The following is a 19,072-nucleotide window of genomic DNA, read 5'->3' as shown; positions in this document are numbered from 1 at the left end:
CAGTCCTGGAGATGGCTATAAGAGTTATTATAGTTTTGCATTTTCTGACAATTTTTAGATTTTATTTTAGCTAACTAAAATGTCACTCTTTGTTTTTTTTATATGTAGTTTTAGTTTTTATTTTAGAGGGTTAAGACTGTTTTTGTATGAGGCCCTGAAAGCTAGTTTGTGATAAGGAGCAAGACGAGGACTACCAGACCTGGCAAATTAAATCCAGGTAGCTCCTCACGTGCATGTTTCCCATCAAACTGTCAGAAACATGAGACTAATGAAAACTTCATCATACATGACATTAATTGAGACATAAAGGAGTAAGAGTGTGTGTATGTGTGTAAAGCAGTAAGAGATGACTGCATCAGACTGAGCTAAGAATAATAAAACTCTGTAGAGCATTTTAATATCTGTGAAACACAAAATAATTCACAAAAATACAAACTTTCATCTAATCAAACAGTTTGAAAACTTCACAAAATGCAAACAGGAAACAACACACAGAAATGATAAATAAATAAATATATATGAGGCACGGAATAATTTATTTATAACACACTTTAAAAACAAAGTTTACAAAGAGCAGGAAGAAGGTGATTTTAAACATTAAAGACAAATAAAAGAAACACACTAAAGTTCATAAAAAATAAGTAGAACAAATGTCAAGACAAACATTTAAAAATCAAAGACACCATCTCTCTATCTATGGTCAAGTGCATGCTTCACATCAGCGAGGTTAACTGTGAATTTCTATACCAAATAAAAGCTTTTTTAAGTTGACCCCAGAGAAAGATGGTAAGCTGCCCAGTTAGTCAGAAATATACTATAGTGTAAAATTAAATAATCAGCTCAAGTTTTATATAGTCAGTTATTTACAAATAAATACCTGTTATTCATCCATGACTCCTACATAATGTTTGTGCAATCAAAGTAAACATCTGTCAGATTATTATCACATATTTACTGCTTTGCAAACTTCATAAAGTACAAACAAACAAAGAAAACAAAACGAACACATACAAAATAGAAAACTTTTTTTTTAAGTAAATACTTTCCTCAGCAGAGCTTCGTGCTCTCAGACTTCTTGCTATTTATGATGATAATAACTTACATGTAACGTCTTTCATTTATTTACTGTGTAGCATTCACTCTGTGTTTTATCTGATAGTTGTTAAAGACTTTTGTAAAAGTGACCTTATGATGATCTCAGTGCTGCTGGACTGAAGTGTCTCCCTGTGGCTGCTTGTTTGAATCCCCAACCAAATTGTCAGGATCCAGAAAAGATAAACCAACGCTCTCCACTCCATTAACACCAACAATCCTTTGTGCAAAGCACTAGTAATTGTTATGACTTTGGATCCCCTGGTCCCCCGAATGCTTCTATTAAAAGAAGTTTAATAATGAGTCAGTCTGACGGCACAAGAAGCAAAAACATGTTTGTGTTTGTTTCTGATGTACCTTTTGTGTGATGGCGAGAGAAATAAGCAGCAAGTGCAGCGACTACAAGTAAAGAAACAGTGATGATGATGGAGATCAGCACAGCGACCCTGGACCGACCTGCTGAGGTGAAAAAAGGTCACCACAAATGGACCAAAAACGTCACCAAAACAGAAATGATGCAGAGATAAATCTGGATTTTTTTTCCTCACTGTTTCTCTGAGTCGTGTCCTCAGGATCTGGAGTTTGGACGTTTCTGGGATGCAGTGGTGTCTCTGTCAATGAGATTTTCCCGTAGTTTGGGTCTAAAAGACACAAAAAAACATAAGAGTCATAAATTGTTAATAAAAATTTGAGTTTGGAACCACAAACATCGCCAAAACAAATCTTCTCACCGACTACAAGTTCAACAACAGCAGCTTTCACTCTGCTCTGCAGCTTGGGGATGAAACATCTGTATCTGCCGTTGTCTTCCTCCGACACGTTCAGGATCTTCAGTGAAATGTTCCCGTGTTTCATGTCGTCCATGAACAGCTCCGTCCTCCTGAAGTACGAGGCCATCTTCATGTCGGGGACCTCCTGCCTGTCCCTGTACAGGTGAACGTACTCCACTCGGCTCAGACGGTCCGACGGGTCGGGCTTCAGGTCGGGTTTGGACCACTCCACCGTCAGACCCTGGACATCAAACATGGGCGCCAGGTGACACGGCAGGATGACATCATCACCCGGAGCAGCGATGATTGGAAGATTTGAACCAATCACCACAACCTCACCTGGAAACAGATGGAAAATTAATTCTCCTGAACTCCTACAGAACTTCCACAGATCTTCAGTGTATAACTCTGTAAAGTGACACACACACAAACACTTGAAGATCTTGAACAGCCAAATGAGTGTTTCCGCTGTTATTCCAGAAATGTTTCTTACTGAGATCAAATTATTTAAAGAAAGAAGTCCTCCTCAGTCTACTGGTAAACAGGACAGGGATCTCAATATCAGGATGTGAATTTACAGCAGAATAAATTAAGCTGAATGCATCCGGTTTAAATGGAGGCATATCTGTGCTGGTTCAGACACACGCAGTGTCAGGGATTCAAAGTTTTGATCATGGGAAACAGTCTGGTCAGTAACTGATTTAATCTAAACCTGAACAGCTTCCTCTGTGAGTAATCTCTGTAAATAAGTGACATCATCATGAGATCATCAGACAGACAGTAAAATGCTGGGTTCCTGTGGGTACCTGCTGATCCAGAACAATGAAATTACAGTAACCAGACACAGGAAGACAAAAAAAAAACCTTAATCCACAGAGACTTTTAACCAAATTCTTCTGAATTAGGTTGTTAAAGCCAAAACTAGCTCATCTGTGGAAAGCCATGATGGACGCATATGTCGGCTAAAAATATTGGAACATAGTGTTAATTCATCCCCTTACCACAATGTATGATGTGGTTTCTGGTGTTTGTGTGGAAACAACAACGCAAATATTCAGTATATTAGGTTTGTGTGACGTTGGTTTAATTCAGTCCTCGTTTGCTGACATTACTTTTCCCCCCATAAGGCCATGATTTCTTAAATAAATTCAATGTAATTTAAGAGAATTAAGTTCTACAGTGTGGAGACGTTACCGAGTTGACTGCTGAAGACTTCTGGACTTCTAGAAAGACTTCCTGTACCATCACGGGACGTCGGAATAACTGGAAAAAGAAATTCACAACTTCAGAAGAGATCATGAGAAGATAGAGAAGATTTTATTATACAAGCAGCTGACATCATACACAAAAACATGAAGCCTGAACATGAATATATTTAAAAACAAACAAACAAAAACATATAAACATATGGAAATTAATTAATATAATCTTTTTTTTGCCTTATATTCGGTAATGTTTTATTAAATTGTGATGTTTAATGCTTTCTATATAGATTAGTTAGAAATATTCACAAAATAATTCCTTGACCCTGATAACAGGTCAGATAAAATAATAATAATAATAATAATAAAGAAACCATACACAAAAGTCCCTATATAATTGAATTTCTTTTATGTCTAGTCACCAGTGATTAACTAACTGGATGTGTGGTGGGGGTTTTCCCAGAAATGACTCAATGATGGAATTAAATCAAGACTGAAAAGAGCAGAGTCATGATTACCAAACAATAAATGAGCTTATGACATGTGTAAATTTACAACTCAGTAGAATATTCTTAGAAAGATCAAATGTGTGTACCACACAAATTAAGCACCCCTTCCCTTCCAAGGTGAACATATCTGTTCAGAACAAAGCAGGAGATCCATAAAAAGGTACAAGTTAATCTAGATTTTCTTCTATGTTCTTATTTTGTACGGTAAGTTCAGGGAGTTTACCTCATAAAACAGTGGAGTAGGACAGTAACTTAAAATCTAACGCAGAATGGAAACTTTAAACTGAAAGCCTGACTAAAAATATTTACAAGAATAAGTGAAACATAATATGTTTCACTTATTCGTGAAAGTCTTGATTTTACATATTATGTAAAATCAAGACTTTCACGTGACTGAATTTAATTGGACAAATCAGTCACGTGATCAGGCCTTACAACTGCGCCGAAATGGCGGCTCATTTCAAACTGTGTCATTACGTGATATCAGAGATTATATTTAATGTTTTCTAGCGAGTTTCCACACCGGACATGTTTCCTTATTTCGTTCTTGTTGCTAGGCAGCAATGTGGCGCACGCGTTTTGTTTACGCTGTGAGAAACAGGTGTGGCGCGTCTGACGTAAATAGGCGTGTCGAACCTTTACACATCTTTAGAATGCTCAGTGGATCATCGCCTTTATCCGACCTACATAACACTCTTATCAACGCTCAAATGGGAAGAAACCACTTCATACGGGGCAGAACCTGCCTGATAATCACCACAATTTAACATTATTTTACGTCTCAAAAGTAATTAACTGATGTCATTACTCACAGTGACACAACAAAGTTGAACTGCTAAAAGGGAACTCGGCTTGTTTATTTCTTGAAAATGTGAATGAAATGTAGCTGTGAGTTTACCTTGAACGGGAGTCCAGACGAGCAAAGCTGAGCACAGGATGAAAGTCCACAGTGAGGATGAGTCTCCACCCAGCGAGCTGTACACAGACATGGCTCGTATATTCTTTGAATGAATAACCCGAATCATCGTGGACCGTTCAAGTAGGCTACTTCTTTAGCCCCGCCCATCTCTCTCTCTCTCTTTTCCTTAGTCATTTGACTAGAAACATCTGGAAACACCTGGAGAAAACACGACCAGCCAACACAGTCATGAGCTGGAACACCCTTTCACCCAGTTATGTAGGTCTTACTAAATAAAAGTCCATCACTGAGCTATAAACAAGTGTTGTTCTCCATCACTTTGAACTGCAGACATATTTACACAATAAATATACCCCCTGCCTATGGAAGGAGGCCATACCTAGAGAGAAACCTTTAAATTTCCTTTAACGCTTTGATCTGTATCGGATGCTGTAAAAAAAAACTGAACATATTTAAACACAAAACAGTCTTGGTGTTTGGGGATGATTTGTTTCAGTCTAGTTAGCAATGATCAGGGGGGATTTTAACCCTTTAATTTGTCCATCGGAGACGCTTTAAGGTCTCACTGAAGATTTAAGTTCTCTTTAAATACTCAGGTATAACATTTAAATAAGTTCACACAGTGAGACTAAATAAATGTTAAAAGTCCGCTTGTTCACTGTAGCTGTTTTATACTATGTTACCCATGATGCACCTCGGTATCTGTACTTCCGGTTGGGAACGTGTTCAGCGCAGTTCAGGACAGATGAGAGGTGTGTCGGAGGAGTAACGTATTTACTTGCATTCCTGTGTGAGTTAATATTGTGTGCGTGCTTACCATATGACCACACACACACCCATATACACACTCACACCCCCTTTACCTGCATGTGAATACTGTAATGCCTCCCTACCAACGCTGTACATCCTGTTGGTGTCATCTGCCACCTCTTTAGTAAAGTTATTTGAACTACATCACTGTGGAGTACCATTCCTTCTGACCGAGGACGACTCAGTTGAAGCGTGATCGGCAATCAGTGCAAACATACATTACAATAAATATTCATTAAACATGCTGAGGAGTGTTTCTTCTCCAGGCTGAACTTCACAGTTTTGTATTGAAGGAGGAAATCCATCAGTTTCACTGCTTGATGTTTCCAAGCAGATCCTCTAGAGTCTGACAGCAGCAACTCTGACTGAAGACGTCTGTAAGAAATATTTCCTGTTTACATCCTCTGATCTTCCACTCTCTGTTTTCTTGTTCTACACTTACTTTATGTGAAAATGAGCTCGATAAACTGGACATGGTCTTGAGCTGGGGTCAAAGTTCAAATTAGGCTCACTTCCTGTTATAGAAGATGATCTTGGTGCTGTTGGGCCCAAGTGTCTCCCGGTGGCTGTTGGTTTGAATCCAACCTGACTGAAGATCCAGTAAAAATAAAAAGTGTTTTTCTCATTTGCCTCTGGCTGTTTCTGATTTTAAAAAAACAGTTGAAAAGATTTTTTTTTTAATCCAATTAAGTCTGATGGCAAGAATCAACATTATTTGTGTTTGTTTGTTTCTTACTTTTAATTTCTAAAAAAATGCACTAATAGAATTATGCAAAGAAAGCAGCGACAGCAGCAACGGACATGAAGGCGATGACAATGATGACCACAGAGACCCTGGTGATGTCAACAAAGGAAAAAAGGTAAATGCACAAAAATGTCACCCAAACAGAAATAATGAGGAGAAGAACTGGATTGTTATCTCACCGTTTCTTAGAGTTTTGTCCTGATGATCTTGCGTTTGGAGCGACGTCTCTGTCGTTGAGGTTTTAACGTGGTTTGGCTCTAAAAGTCACGAAAAAAATAAATAAAATAAAACTGAAGGTTTGTAATGGTACAGAAAAAACACACAAAACTGTTGGGAACCACAAACATGACCGAAACAAATCTTCTGACCGACTACAAGTTCAACAACAGCAGCTTTCACTCTGCTCTGCAGCTTGGGGATGAAACATCTGTATCTGCCGTTGTCTTCCTCCGACACGTTCAGGATCTTCAGTGAAATGTTCCCGTGTTTCATGTCGTCCATGAACAGCTCCGTCCTCCTGAAGTACGAGGCCATCTTCATGTCGGGGACCTCCTTCCTGTCCCTGTACAGGTGAACGTACTCCACTCGGCTCAGCCGGTCCGACGGGTCGGGCTTCAGGTCGGGTTTGGACCACTCCACCGTCAGACCCTGGACATCGAACGTGGGCTCCAGGTGACACGGCAGGATGACATCATCACCCGGAGCAGCAACGATTGGAAGATTTGAACCAATCACTAGAACCTCACCTGGAAACAGGCAGAAAATTAATTCTCCTGAACTCCTACAGAATTTCCACAGATCCTCAGATCGTCAGTGTATAACTCTATAAAGTTACACACAGAAGACCTGAACATCATGAACAGGCCCATGAGTCTTTGTGGTGTTACTGCAGAGGTGTTTCTGGGACTAAATTATTGAATGAAACAAGTCCTCCTCAATATGTTTCCAAAACCAACAGAGAACTCATGGGAGATTTGTTTCACCCTAAAGCCTTGTTTAGTTCTAATAAGTGATGCCGAGTCAGTGGAATTAAGGAGCCTGGGACCTGGTAAACCTCAGTTCAGAGTTCACATGAGCTGAGGTTGTGTATAAACCTCAGCTCATGTGTCCATAAGGACCCATATGATCACAGCGTGACAGTGACATTACACATCATCATAGGTCACAACACCACTGAAGGTTCAATATGTGGGACTCTGTCAGCTTTTATACGTGAAGAAACTGGAATACAAGCTCAATAAAGTCAGGTTCTGCCATTTCTATCTTTGAAAGACTTCAAGAAAATAAATTTCTCTGGCCCATAACACTCACTATACGTTTGAGAGATTTCAGACATAACCAATGAGTATTTCTTAGTTTTAGTGATTCCTCTTTAGAGAGACGGCCCTTTAGGGATTAACCATGCAAATAAACAGGTCGAGTTTCTGAGTTCTGTCAATTTCATTGAACTTCTATTCTTTATCACCTCTTCAAAAACAAAAGCATCCATCAAGTTTTTGAAGGAAGCCACAAGTAACAAAACTGGTTTAACACATGAAAAAGTTGGATTACCTTCTTCAAAACTGTTCAACACTGCGGCTTTAATTTCATTAATTTGTTAATCAAATGCTCATGATAACCCTCCCAGGCCAGAGACATGTCAACCATTAGACATGACAAGGAAAGGCAAAGGTTTTTTGTTTGTTTCAGCTCCAGTTTAAACAGAATCACCTTTGTCTTCTTCCATTTCTTCAGTCTTTGGGGTACTAAGAGTTACAAGACGAGATGAAGAAACAGCAAGAAGCAGAGAGCGTTTAAAACTACAAAACAGAGCTGTTTTCACATTTAACTCATAACCTGTCTTTGTGGAGGATGTGTAGCACAGCAGGGTAGAAGCCTAACCGATTAACACAAATGGATGTCTGCGTATATCAGGCAATAACTGATTATTGGTGGTTATTCAAACATGATCTACATGGCAGATAAACAACAAAGTCACCAAAATCACCAGAGCTGCTTATATTTGGAAAGTCCAAATGTCATCTAAGCATTTAAAACAAATGAGTTGTTATTAAATGTCACAACGTCCTTTTGTTCAGTCACATCAATTCTGAGCTGATTAACTGATGAAATACTTTACAACAATTCTCCGTGACTCACTGACTGACTCATGGGACGGATACGTATTGAAGCCTGTTTCCACTAAAACAAACAAACAAACAAACAAAAACAACCCAAAAATCAAGTATCTAAAATCGAAATTTCGAGTTACTTTTCTCAACATTTCGAGAAAATAACTCGAGTTATAGATCCTTTTTTTCCTTAGTGGTGGTAACGGGCTTCCATAGATATGGGATGGGTGGATGGATACGGCCAGATGCGGCTTCTAAGTCTCTCTTTTTTTTCAGCGGACGGTTTTAACGTTTACCGGGAGATCTCCACACCTGTCAGATGTTGGTGCCAAACAGCAAAGTATAGCACGTGTCTTCTATTACACTTTAATCACGCGCGGCCCTGCAGTATTAACAGAGACACCACTTTCACACTCACACTTTCAGCCTGTTCAGTGTTGTCCGTTATAATTAATCCTCTGTGAGCGCTTAAACGGGGTAAAGCCGCTCATCGCAAAGGAGAGCCTGCTTAAATCATCTCGTTGAAACTTCTTTCCGTGTCAAAGTAACTCACTGATAACTGTCATCACTCACAGCGACACGGAGAAGAAGAACACACAGCTGTGAGCTGACAGTAACGTTTACCTCCAGCCAGAGTCCACACGCTGAAAGCCGAGCACAGAATAGAAGTCCACAGTCCACAATAGAAGTCAGACATGGTGCACAGAACACGGAGTCCGTGGATTAATTAATCAAACCTGAGGTTGTCTGTGCTCCTGCCTCGATCTCACTGGATGTATGTATGAATGACCTGTTAGTCTTCAAATATCCAGATACGGTAACGAGCAATGTTCCCTCTAAGCTGCGCGCGTGCGCAATTGCTCACTGCTGCTGGCACGGTCTCTGCGCACAGAAAATCTGCGTTGCGCAAAAAAAAAAATCTAACCTGAATTGAAATTAATATTAAAACTTTAACAATTCTGTTTTGCAGTGCTAGTCAGTAAGTGACTGGCTGCTTAGAACGATGCCACCTTATCCTAGTCCAGCCAATAATGCGATGGTTGAGATGTGAGAGATTTGCGACGTTTAGCGCAAATCTTGTGTAGTTAGTGTGTAGTGTAGTCAATAGTTTAGTTGTGTGTGTCAGAACAAGGAGGCGACTGCTGAATACTGCTTTTCCTTTTTCAATCTATACCGGTACACATACCAGCCAAACAATTTGCGTTATGGAACAGAATGATTTCGGGATTTATATGGAAGGGCCGTAAACCCAGAGTTAGATAAATAACATTGCAACTACCTAAGGAACGGGGTGGACTTTCCCTCCCAAACTTAGAAAGCTATTTTAAAGCAGCACAATTAAGATACTTAATTTATTGGTGTGATCCTTTGTATGAAGCAAAATGGAAATATTTAGATGTGACACAATTAAAATCACCACTACAGACAATATTAGGAGATAAAAAATTATATTTGGAACAGAAAAATAATTTAAACGAATGGACTAAAACTCCTTTAAAGATATGGTTTGATGAATGCAAAAGCCTTAAATCAGGAGCTGGAATTAAACTCAGATGGGTCACACAGGCACTGCCTGAGGTTTTAAATGACTATAAAGGAAGTACAACAACACTTGTGGTCTTTTTAGATAGTATTGACCATCAACTCTGCAAGTGAATTTATTTTACAACTGTCATTTGAACACTGAGATTGGGGAGCTTACTCGAGTCCCTGAAACAGAACACTGGACATGTTTCACATGCGTCATGCTGAGTCACTGGTGAGTCAATGTGGAAATTAGAGGAAGCGATGTTTGTGCTTCTTTAGTTCAGTCTCATGTTTCAGATCACTTGGTAAAACCATAAAGTCAGCTGACTACAGAGGCGAGGGTGTGGATTTTTTTAAAATGATACATGTGGAACTAAATGTAAATCTGAAGTAACTGAAGTGCAGCTTTAATGCAAAACACATATCACATAAGTGTTGGGAGTTAGAGATTTTCATGCTGAGTCATTCTGTCTTCCTTGCTGTCACTTGGGATTTTTATTTATCTGGTAGAGCAGGAAATCTTCTTTCTTCATCTTTTTGATTCTGGGTGGAGCAGGTGGATGTTTTCTCCTCTCTGTGTAGAAACCAGAGAGAGAGAGTCAGGAGCAGAGAAGCTGCAGATCAGACTGTAAAGATGAATGTTGAGGAGGACGAAGCTGATGTGTTGTGATGATGTGACGGCATGTTGTCCGAGGTGCTCACAGTATAAATGTGGGAGTAGAAGGACGAGAGCAGCCTGATGTGAGCAGAGAGGAAGCTGCGGGTCAGCACTGCTGTTTTACTACATGTTACTGATCTGAGGGAAGAACTTCAGCATTTTCACGAAAACCACAGTGTTCAGTATAAAAACCTGTGTCACAGTTAATGTAGTGTCATTAAATGTGTCGATTCTGTGTTTGGACGACTTTACAAGAAGTCTGACTAAGTAGAAATGGAAAGTTTCCTTCTTGAAGGAGATGAACTTTGAGCTCTACTGGTCAGATTTACACCAGCATAGCAGGAAAAAAGACTCTGACTGGAGGCTTGATAACATCAGGTGTGTCATCAAACCTGTGACACAAACAGCTTTTCTGCAGGTCAGCCAGCAGATGGCAGCGTTCTCTTAAAGAAAAGCTGCATTTGAACTGCATACACTATGTTGATGATTGACGTCAGGTTTATAAGGTGCAAACAATAAACAAAGTAAAGGCTCCATTAATATAAATATAGGTTCTCATTGTCAAATGTAACCATGTTACGAGGTAAACAGTGACTTAACATCAAATAGAGGCAAAAAAGAAAACAGTGTCTAAACGTGCTTGAACTTTTTACTTTCACACTCATATTTACAGACGATTTCACACATTCACATATATCACTGTAACTTTACACTCACTGCAGTAACAAATACATCCATCCAAAATTCTTAAATATAAATATTCTTATAAATAAATATCTGAGGTAATAAAAAAATAAAATATAAAAATAACAAAATAAAGATCCTGAGCTGGCTAACAGCTGCAAACACATCTGTTTAACTGTGAACCAAAGGAGCTCTGTCATGTTACAGAGCAGGAATAAAGAAGAGTTGGACACAAACATCCTCTGATTTTAGCTCCGTAACTGCAGCAGAAACTACAGTCAGGAGGATTTCTGTCAGTCTGCACAAAGTTTGTAGCTTTAAATGACAAAAAGAGGAAGTTAAGCTTGAGTTCTGCATCAGGATCAAACTGCTTCTTTAAATAAATAACTAGAAACAGTCTGAACATCAAGTCCTGACCAGCAGGAAGTTTCAATTACATTTAATAAATTAACTGTGGCTTTAAAAATGAAGACCAATAAATATCTGAAGTTTCAATCACCTTGTATAAGGTGCTCACAGTGCTGTCATATAAAACTAGCTTTCATAAATAAACACTTTCAGCATCACAATAAGTGACTCTGTTTAAATTACAGCTGCATTAAACATCATTCACAGCAGGTCATTAACACAGTGCAGTAAAGTAATCAGCTTATAACCTGTTTTTGTAACTTCTTCTGTGTCTCCCACACAGTTTTCAGATGAGGGTTTATTTCCATCTTTCCACCTGAGCTGTGTCACAAACGTTCATGGAAATTTCCTTTAATGCTGTGAAATCCTTCCAGTCCTGCTGTTTGGGAATAATTCACTTCAGTCCAGAACAGTGATGATGATCATTTCTTTTACAACATTTTCTTTGTTGAGCTCGATAAATAAACTGGACGAGGCTCGAGTCTTCAGCTGGGGTCAAAGTTCAAAGTGTGTTCTTTGCTAAACCAGCGTAGAAAAGCAGCATAGAAGAACCAGTCCATTTATTCCTTTGAGCAAGCAGCTAGACTGGTAGTGGTTGTTTTTCTGTATCATCATCCTCTGGATGCTTCTGTTGAAAAAGGTAGAATAATGAGTCAGTCTGACGACACAAGAAGCAACAACATGTTTGTGTTTGTTTGTTTCTTACTTTTAGTGTCTGGTGAAAAATGTGTCTGGAGAAATATGCAGCAAAACCAGCGAGAGCCAAAACTAATAATAAGGTGACGACAACGATGACCACAGCGACCCTGGATCGAGCTGCTGATGTAGAAAAGACAAGAAGGTCACCACAAATACACAAAACCCCAAACAGGGATGATGCAGAGAAGAGTTGGACTGTGTTCTCACCATTTGTTGGAGTCGTGTCCTGAGGATCTGGAGTTTGCAGCGGCGTCTCTGTCGTTGAGGTTTTAGCAAAGTTTGAATCTAAAAGACAAAACAGTCAAAATCTGTTATTAAAATTAGGCTGAAAGTTTGTATTGGGGACAAAAACAACTTTGAGTTTGGAACCACAAACATCAACAAAAATCTCCTCACCGACTACAAGTTCAACAACAGCAGCTTTCACTCTGCTCTGCAGCTTGGGGATGAAACATCTGTATCTGCCGTTGTCTTCCTCCGACACGTTCAGGATCTTCAGTGAAATGTTCCCGTGTTTCATGTCGTCCATGAACAGCTCCGTCCTCCTGAAGTACGAGGCCATCTTCATGTCGGGGACCTCCTTCCTGTCCCTGTACAGGTGAACGTACTCCACTCGGCTCAGCCGGTCCGACGGGTCGGGCTTCAGGTCGGGTTTGGACCACTCCACCGTCAGACCCTGGACATCGAACGTGGGCGCCAGGTGACACGGCAGGATGACATCATCACCCGGAGCAGCAATGATTGGAAGATTTGAACCAATCACCAGAACCTCACCTGGAAACAGATGGAAAATTTAATCTCCTGAACTGCCACCACTATAGACTGAAGACCTGAAAATCAGTAACAGCCCCATCAGTCTCTGTGCTGTTACTTTAGTGTCTCTTAATATACACTACAAAATTTCAGCCATAACCAGTGTGCAGTTGTTGTCAGTGATGGCTGTTTGTTGTTCTGTTACAGACTGACTGAGCCTTGTATGTTCTGTCTGTGGTACTGAAATTCTAACATTTTTAAGTTTTACATAAACAACTTGATTTAATTTGACATCTTTTATTTCATTACTATCATACAGAGCGACTGCTTTGTGTTTACACTGATTCATGCTGATCTTTTGATAATTTGAAACTGATTTGAAACTGATTATTTAACTGCTCCAAATAAAGAAAAATAAGATAAGTTCGGGTTTAATAACCAACTAATTTCATTTATTAAAAATTTTAAACTACAAATCCAGAGGAAACTACAAAACACGCACAGACACCTGATTGGACAAACGAGCCACGTGGGCAGTCAGACGTAATTCCTGATGGGGTCATGATGGCGGGTTGTCAAGCTAATGTGTTTTTATAGAAAACACATTAGCTTGTGGAAACACGTGTAGTCAGCAGCAGCATGTGCGGACTGAATCTGCATCACTCCGGATCAATAAACAGTGTTTTAGTTTCGGCTCACCGGACGTTGTGTTTTGTAACTCTGCTCTTTCTCTCCTCTGACAAACACACGGCTCTCATAAACCTGACATGCTCGCAGACTGCTCGGTGAATCACCGCCATCGTGTCCGTTATAAACAAACCTCTGAACTGAGAGCAGTCGCTTCACACAGTCAGAACCTGCCTGACAATCTTCTCGTTTTAAGCTTCTTCCGGTTTTAAAGTAACTCACTGACAGCTGTCACACTGTTAGTGACGGACAACACAGCACAGCTGATAACAGTCATTTCAGCTTATTCACATCCGCCAGTTTTTCATTAAAATTCACTGTAATCTGCACTAACACGCAGCTAGAAGCTGGACACGTCGGCTTACCTTGTACAGGAGACCAGACGGACAAAGCCGAGCACAGGAGAAAAGTCCGGAGTGAGAAAAAGGAAAAGTCCTTAAAGTAGAAGTTGTTCAGAGACATGATCGATGATTAAAAGTTCCGTTTTCTGACTGAAGCGAGTTTTTTGGAAAGCTGCAGTCCGATCAGTCCCTGCCTGCTTCGAGCGAATTGAATGAATGAGTTGCGAGGCTCACTCGCTGTTTAAAAATAACTCTAAGTCTCCGCCTACGGAGCGGTGTAACTGAGCCCTAGATGGTTATGAAGTCCCGTGATGTGATTACGCAGGGGAAACCCCACAGTGAAACCTGTCTGTCGCGCTTTGTCGCATCACCGAAATTACTGTACTTGGATCATTTCTATAGAAACTCCGAGTCTCAGTTTGTAACTAGTCTGCTCGGTCTCACTTTCTGTTCAATTTGAAGCCTCAGACATTATAATGTGTCTCACTGAGCAAAAATAAAAACAAGCCGACCTGTCAGGTGAAGTAAGCGAGTCTGAACTTTCATAATAGAAAAACAAAAACGTGTCGTGTCATTAATGACTCAGCAGTATGTAGCACAGCATCCACAGACTAACAGACTGACTGTTTAATCAATCCAATAATCTGTTAGATACAGAAGGTGAGTTTGATCATTTCTCTGTGAGATCAAAGCTGCAGCAAAGATTCAACACTGTTTACAATGTTGTGATGATGTAACATCCTCCACCTGCCAGTATAAATGCTCAGACATGTCAGTGCAGAGAACAATGGAAGCTCTGCTGGTTAAACTGGTGCTGGCAGCACTGCACTGCTCCTTATATGCTATTAGTCAATACAGATATTGTACAGCTTTCACATCACTGCTAATAATAACCATAATTATAGTTATAATAATATATCTGTATTTACAAATTACAGACTAAAGAGGAGTAATAATATATAAATGATGAATTAAGCACATTTTAATCTATGCTTAATAGTGTGGCATTAATATATAAAGTGCTCCCATTATTTTTAATATATCTAAAATAAAATCAGTTTCTCTGACATTAATTAAATGGATGAATTCTCAATAACAACATTGATTAGCTCCACAGAAGCTCCAACAATACGAACATCCTGACTTCCTTGACTGGAAGCAGATGACGTGTGCTAGCAACAGCAAAGCTCAATAGGAATGAAGTCTCACTCTCACTTCCTCTTCCAGCACATGCGTTTAGCACAGAATGGGCGTAGCTCTGCTGAGAACTAATCTCACTGCAGGCGGCCTGGACAATCCTGGCTTATTATAGAGAAATCAACTTCAGTGGGTTTTTACTGTAACACATGCACTGGTTTACCTGTCTGTGACATTTGCCTTCTATACAACAATAAGTGACAATAATCAAAAGAAATAAAACTAGCAGTGAAACCAATGAAAATTAAATGTTTTTAAACAATAAAAACAAAGTTGAAATAAGAAAATTTGCTCTGGAAATAAAAACTCTGAAATACAGGAAACTAATTCAGAAAAAAAATCTCCAAAAGTTGATTCTGTTCATCTGGACGTAGCGCTACGTTTTACCTTCCTGGATGATTGAGGATGCATCAAGACCAGAAAAAAATAGTTTTATTATAACTTATTATAACTTTGTGCTGAAGCGGAGCGACAGCACTGCATCTGCTAGACTGTAAATCCTGCTTAAGACAACACGTTTGTATAAAATGTAAGTAAACGTGTCTCTTATCAGTTCAGCAGTTTTTTCTAACAGGAACTTCTCTGATTTAAAACCAACAGACGTGATTTAAAAGAGGCAGTCAGCTTACATCTGAAACCACTGAGTCAAAGTTTGGTTTATTGGTGGAAGTTTGACAAAAAGCCTCATAACTTATGATGAAACTATGATTCCTATAAGTGTGACGCGTATTATGATCATACAGAACGCTCTGTAAAATTATTAAAAAATGTATGTCTCATTTGACCTCTGACCTCTCCTTCAAGCTCAACAGACTGATCTGAAGGTCACTTCAGTATTTAATATTGAATAATGTTACATTTTCTGGTTTTACTGTCCAGTAAAGAAACATTGGGGAAAAGAAACAACGATAAAAATCAGCTGTGTTTTATATATTTTTTTAATTTAAATTAATAATACATGTTATTTGACTTTCAGTTATGTTTTCACTGAGCTGAATACGCCTGTAGTGCATTTAAATATCCCTGAAACACAAAGAATTTAGAAAAACTACAAACACAGAACTTTCATTCAGTAAAACAACAAACAGGCATTAACAATATACAGCAATGACAATGAAACACAAGTGATGTAATGAATCACTGACGGCACAACAAAGTTTATACAGACAAGCAAAAGAAAGTGAACGATGAGTCAGTCTGATTGCACAAGCAGCAGCAACATACTTACTCTTACTTTTAGAGCGAAAGAAATGTGCAGAAAACCAGCGACAGCCGAAACAGATGATAAGATAACGACGACCACAGAGACCCTGCATCGATGTGCTGATGTGGAAAATAAGTTCAGCACAAACACACAAAAACCCAAAAGGAAATGATGCAGAGAAAAGTTGGACTGTTTTCTTAATGTCTTCTTAACTGTGCACTGCTGTGGATGCTGTTTGCTGTAACAATGACATGATGTGTGAGTCTGTAGTTTTGGTTATAGTGAACCTGCCTCCTGTTTATGAGATATTTGTAGCAGAAGTCAGAGGGAATAAAAAAGGGGAAAAAAAGCGTATTTGCCATGAGGTATAAATATAATCTTTATGCCGGATCAGTGTGTGAGTACTGGGCTAAAGTGAGGATGACGATCAGTTTGAGAAGAATCAGCCTTAATGTTCAGCATGTTTCCAACAACGGATCTGTTTCATCAGTGGACTGATTCTTATTTAACAGACTCCTGGAGACTCAGAGCACTTTACACAACATTCATCCAGTCACACATAAACTTCTTCTATACTCGAGTGCTTTTATCTTTCTAACATTCTCACTCTGATGGATGCATCAGGGTTAGTGTCTTGCAGGATATTTAGGACATTTATTTTAGCAGTATAAATGATTCTTTATGGCAGCTCAGTATGTGAGTAATGGGCTAAAGTGAGGATGACGTCACTTTTTGCAGCAAATAAAGTTTTCTGCTGAAAGTGGAACAAACGAGCAGACAGAGCTGGAAACTGCTCTGGTTTCAGTTTCTCCTCGTTGGCACAGAGGAGGCTTTTATTGAGGTATTTTAAAGAGTTTACAGCACAATGTGCAGCTCGCTCTCTCTCTCTCTCTGCTGATGAGAGTGAATGGAGCTCACCCACCTGTCTCTGTCTTTCTTACTTTCTCACATCCTTCTGCCATTCAAAACAGGTATTTGTATTTTATTTATATATTTGCATAATATCCGATTGATTATTATTTTTCACTTTTGATACCAGTGTTAAAGGGATTGTCTAATCCACATTGTTCTTTACAATCCACAGCACCAATAATAATGGCCTCTTTCTATCCTTCTATCTAACATTCTCCCTCTGATGGCTGCATCAGGGTTAGTGTTTTGCTCAAAGATAGTTGGCGTGCAGATTTAAGGAGCCAAGGATCAAATCACCACCCTTTCATTTTGGTAGAGGACCTGCTCTACAGCCACCTCATATGGAGAACACAGAGGAACTTGGAATTTGAATATCCAGGAAAGGTCATAGGTCATGCATTGCTCATTTTCACATTTTGTTTGCTGACCTCGGCTCTCTGTTCTTAAACTGGAGTGTTTTAAAGTAAAGTGAACATCTTCACTGACAACAAACCTGCTGTAATTAGAAATGGCATCTCCATTTTTAAATAATCAAAAATGAAAAACACTGGCACATAAAAACATGACAACAACACCTGGATCAATACTGTGAGATTATTACACTGTCGTACGTTACATCATACCTCTAATCAAAGAGTTGTTGAATCATTATACGGCTGATTAAAGATTGTGAAATCATTATGTAGTTTAAGTTGCATTATACTCCTGATTTAGAAGAAGGTGAAGATTGTTAGATTTATTCACCTGATTTGTACATTATTATTATTATTATTACATTATTACATCATACTGCTGATTTATAAAGAGAATACTGTTTGCAGGGAATCATGGCCTTGCTTTTCTGATTGTAGAAGCGTCTCCCTCACATTAGCCAGGAGCAGAAAAACAGGGAGCCGAGGTTGTAACTTAGACTCACTGAGAGATAGAAAGAATGTGGATGTTTAGGTTTTATGACTAGGTGGGGACCATTACCATGACGGGACATTACCGCCACACAGGAAGTGAAACCTCGCACTTTGCTGTAAAGCAACGACCCAGAAAAACAGTTCAGTCTGGAACTGGTCATGAACTCATGATCTCAGGTCAGGCGATAGCTCTCAGTGGATCTGTCACTGGGAGTGTCAGTTGTTTCTTCTGCTGGGAGAACCATGTAAACAAACACAGATAACACTTTTATGATGGGTGTTGGTTTTCGAGATCTGTGACCCAGATTCATTGTTTGCTTTACTTCCAGCAGCACTTTCATGATTCCTTCTGACTTATTACTGAAACACACTTATGTGAATTTACACAGATAGGTCCAGCTGTTGTGTAACACGTGAACTGTTCTGTATTGCAGATAAAGTGAACCCTGCTGTCTCGTACACTGACATTACCGTCACACAGGAAGTGAAACCTCGTACTTTCAGAGGTAAGAACATAAAAACTCACTCAGATACTCACAGTTCTCTCTTTGATCGCAGACTTTCCTTATTTCCTTGATGACATCATCATTGTTTATAAATAGGAGTGACCTGGTTATGTAACGGGAGTTTCAGGGCAGCGTTTGCATGCTTTCATACTTTCACTCTCACTATCACAGGAAGACAGTCTCAGTCCCATCAATGACTTTATTTGGATTGTTATTGGCACAGACACTGACTCTCTAACCCTGCTGTTATCTCAGAGGGCTGTGCTACCCTGGATCACCACCAAGTCATTGGTTCAGGTATGTGGACGACACCTGGGTGACAATCAAATCTCAGGACGTACCATAATTCACAGCAACTAGCTGGACGAACACATCACATACACCAGGGAGGATATGAAGGCAGGTTGGCCTTCTTAGACTGTGAAATTTCCAC

General features: G+C 39.4%; 3 protein-coding genes across 6 annotated transcripts; all 3 read right to left on the bottom strand.

Moving 5' to 3' along the window:
• Nucleotides 1-459: 459 nt before the first annotated feature.
• Nucleotides 460-4,607, bottom strand: LOC146579212 (uncharacterized). 2 transcript variants are annotated; one of them, XM_085261712.1, is made up of 6 exons: nucleotides 4,472-4,607; nucleotides 3,057-3,125; nucleotides 1,824-2,201; nucleotides 1,641-1,733; nucleotides 1,450-1,551; nucleotides 460-1,371 (listed from the first exon to the last, which is right to left on the bottom strand). In XM_085261712.1, the coding sequence occupies exons 1-6, from the start codon at nucleotides 4,596-4,598 to the stop codon at nucleotides 1,337-1,339; spliced, it is 804 nt and encodes a 267-aa protein (XP_085117838.1). In that variant the 5' UTR covers nucleotides 4,599-4,607; the 3' UTR covers nucleotides 460-1,336. The 2 variants fall into 2 exon arrangements, with proteins under 2 accessions (XP_085117838.1, XP_085117841.1); XM_085261715.1 differs by having other exon boundaries at nucleotides 1,450-1,548.
• On the bottom strand, nucleotides 4,562-8,993 carry LOC146579211 (myelin-oligodendrocyte glycoprotein-like). 2 transcript variants are annotated; one of them, XM_085262109.1, is made up of 4 exons: nucleotides 8,783-8,989; nucleotides 6,416-6,793; nucleotides 6,227-6,304; nucleotides 4,562-4,690 (listed from the first exon to the last, which is right to left on the bottom strand). In XM_085262109.1, exons 1-4 carry the CDS (start codon nucleotides 8,853-8,855, stop codon nucleotides 4,671-4,673), a joined length of 549 nt encoding a protein of 182 aa, XP_085118235.1. In that variant the 5' UTR covers nucleotides 8,856-8,989; the 3' UTR covers nucleotides 4,562-4,670. The 2 variants fall into 2 exon arrangements, with proteins under 2 accessions (XP_085118235.1, XP_085118231.1); XM_085262105.1 differs by lacking the exon at nucleotides 4,562-4,690 and adding an exon at nucleotides 5,967-6,136 and having other exon boundaries at nucleotides 8,783-8,993.
• A 1,976-nt stretch (nucleotides 8,994-10,969) lies between these two features.
• LOC146579210 (myelin-oligodendrocyte glycoprotein-like) lies at nucleotides 10,970-14,679 on the bottom strand. Of its 2 annotated transcripts, none has more exons than XM_085261966.1 (5): nucleotides 13,940-14,679; nucleotides 12,531-12,908; nucleotides 12,342-12,419; nucleotides 12,142-12,254; nucleotides 10,970-12,063 (listed from the first exon to the last, which is right to left on the bottom strand). In XM_085261966.1, exons 1-5 carry the CDS (start codon nucleotides 14,034-14,036, stop codon nucleotides 12,016-12,018), a joined length of 714 nt encoding a protein of 237 aa, XP_085118092.1. In that variant the 5' UTR covers nucleotides 14,037-14,679; the 3' UTR covers nucleotides 10,970-12,015. The 2 variants fall into 2 exon arrangements, with proteins under 2 accessions (XP_085118092.1, XP_085118102.1); XM_085261976.1 differs by having other exon boundaries at nucleotides 12,142-12,251.
• Nucleotides 14,680-19,072: the final 4,393 nt, after the last annotated feature.

Source organism: Mchenga conophoros, linkage group LG3 (assembly GCF_057382185.1).
Source record: "Mchenga conophoros isolate Kocher_MC1m ecotype Shallow Benthic linkage group LG3, M_conophoros_male_GT1.1, whole genome shotgun sequence".
NCBI lineage: Eukaryota > Metazoa > Chordata > Actinopteri > Cichliformes > Cichlidae > Mchenga > Mchenga conophoros.
The sequence above is the reverse complement of the archived record's forward strand: the minus strand, read 5'-3'. Positions and strand labels throughout refer to the sequence as shown.

What these genes read in the sequence shown, in the direction of transcription:
- LOC146579210 (XM_085261966.1), bottom strand. Translation starts at nt 14,036, where the DNA reads ATGTCTCTGAACAACTTCTACTTTAAGGACTTTTCCTTTTTCTCACTC. An exon ending in TGTTGTTGAACTTGTAGTCG is followed by an intron (nt 12,420 to 12,530) that starts GTGAGGAGATTT and finishes TTTGTCTTTTAG; the next exon opens with ATTCAAACTTTGCTAAAACC. An exon ending in TTTTTCACCAGACACTAAAA is followed by an intron (nt 12,064 to 12,141) that starts GTAAGAAACAAA and finishes CTTTTTCAACAG; the next exon opens with AAGCATCCAGAGGATGATGA.
- LOC146579212 (XM_085261712.1), bottom strand. Translation starts at nt 4,598, where the DNA reads ATGATTCGGGTTATTCATTCAAAGAATATACGAGCCATGTCTGTGTAC. An exon ending in TGTTGTTGAACTTGTAGTCG is followed by an intron (nt 1,734 to 1,823) that starts GTGAGAAGATTT and finishes TGTGTCTTTTAG; the next exon opens with ACCCAAACTACGGGAAAATC. An exon ending in CTCTCGCCATCACACAAAAG is followed by an intron (nt 1,372 to 1,449) that starts GTACATCAGAAA and finishes TTCTTTTAATAG; the next exon opens with AAGCATTCGGGGGACCAGGG.
- LOC146579211 (XM_085262105.1), bottom strand. Translation starts at nt 8,855, where the DNA reads ATGTCTGACTTCTATTGTGGACTGTGGACTTCTATTCTGTGCTCGGCT. An exon ending in CGTGTGGACTCTGGCTGGAG is followed by an intron (nt 6,794 to 8,782) that starts GTAAACGTTACT and finishes GCCTGTTTCCAG; the next exon opens with GTGAGGTTCTAGTGATTGGT. An exon ending in TGTTGTTGAACTTGTAGTCG is followed by an intron (nt 6,305 to 6,415) that starts GTCAGAAGATTT and finishes CGTGACTTTTAG; the next exon opens with AGCCAAACCACGTTAAAACC.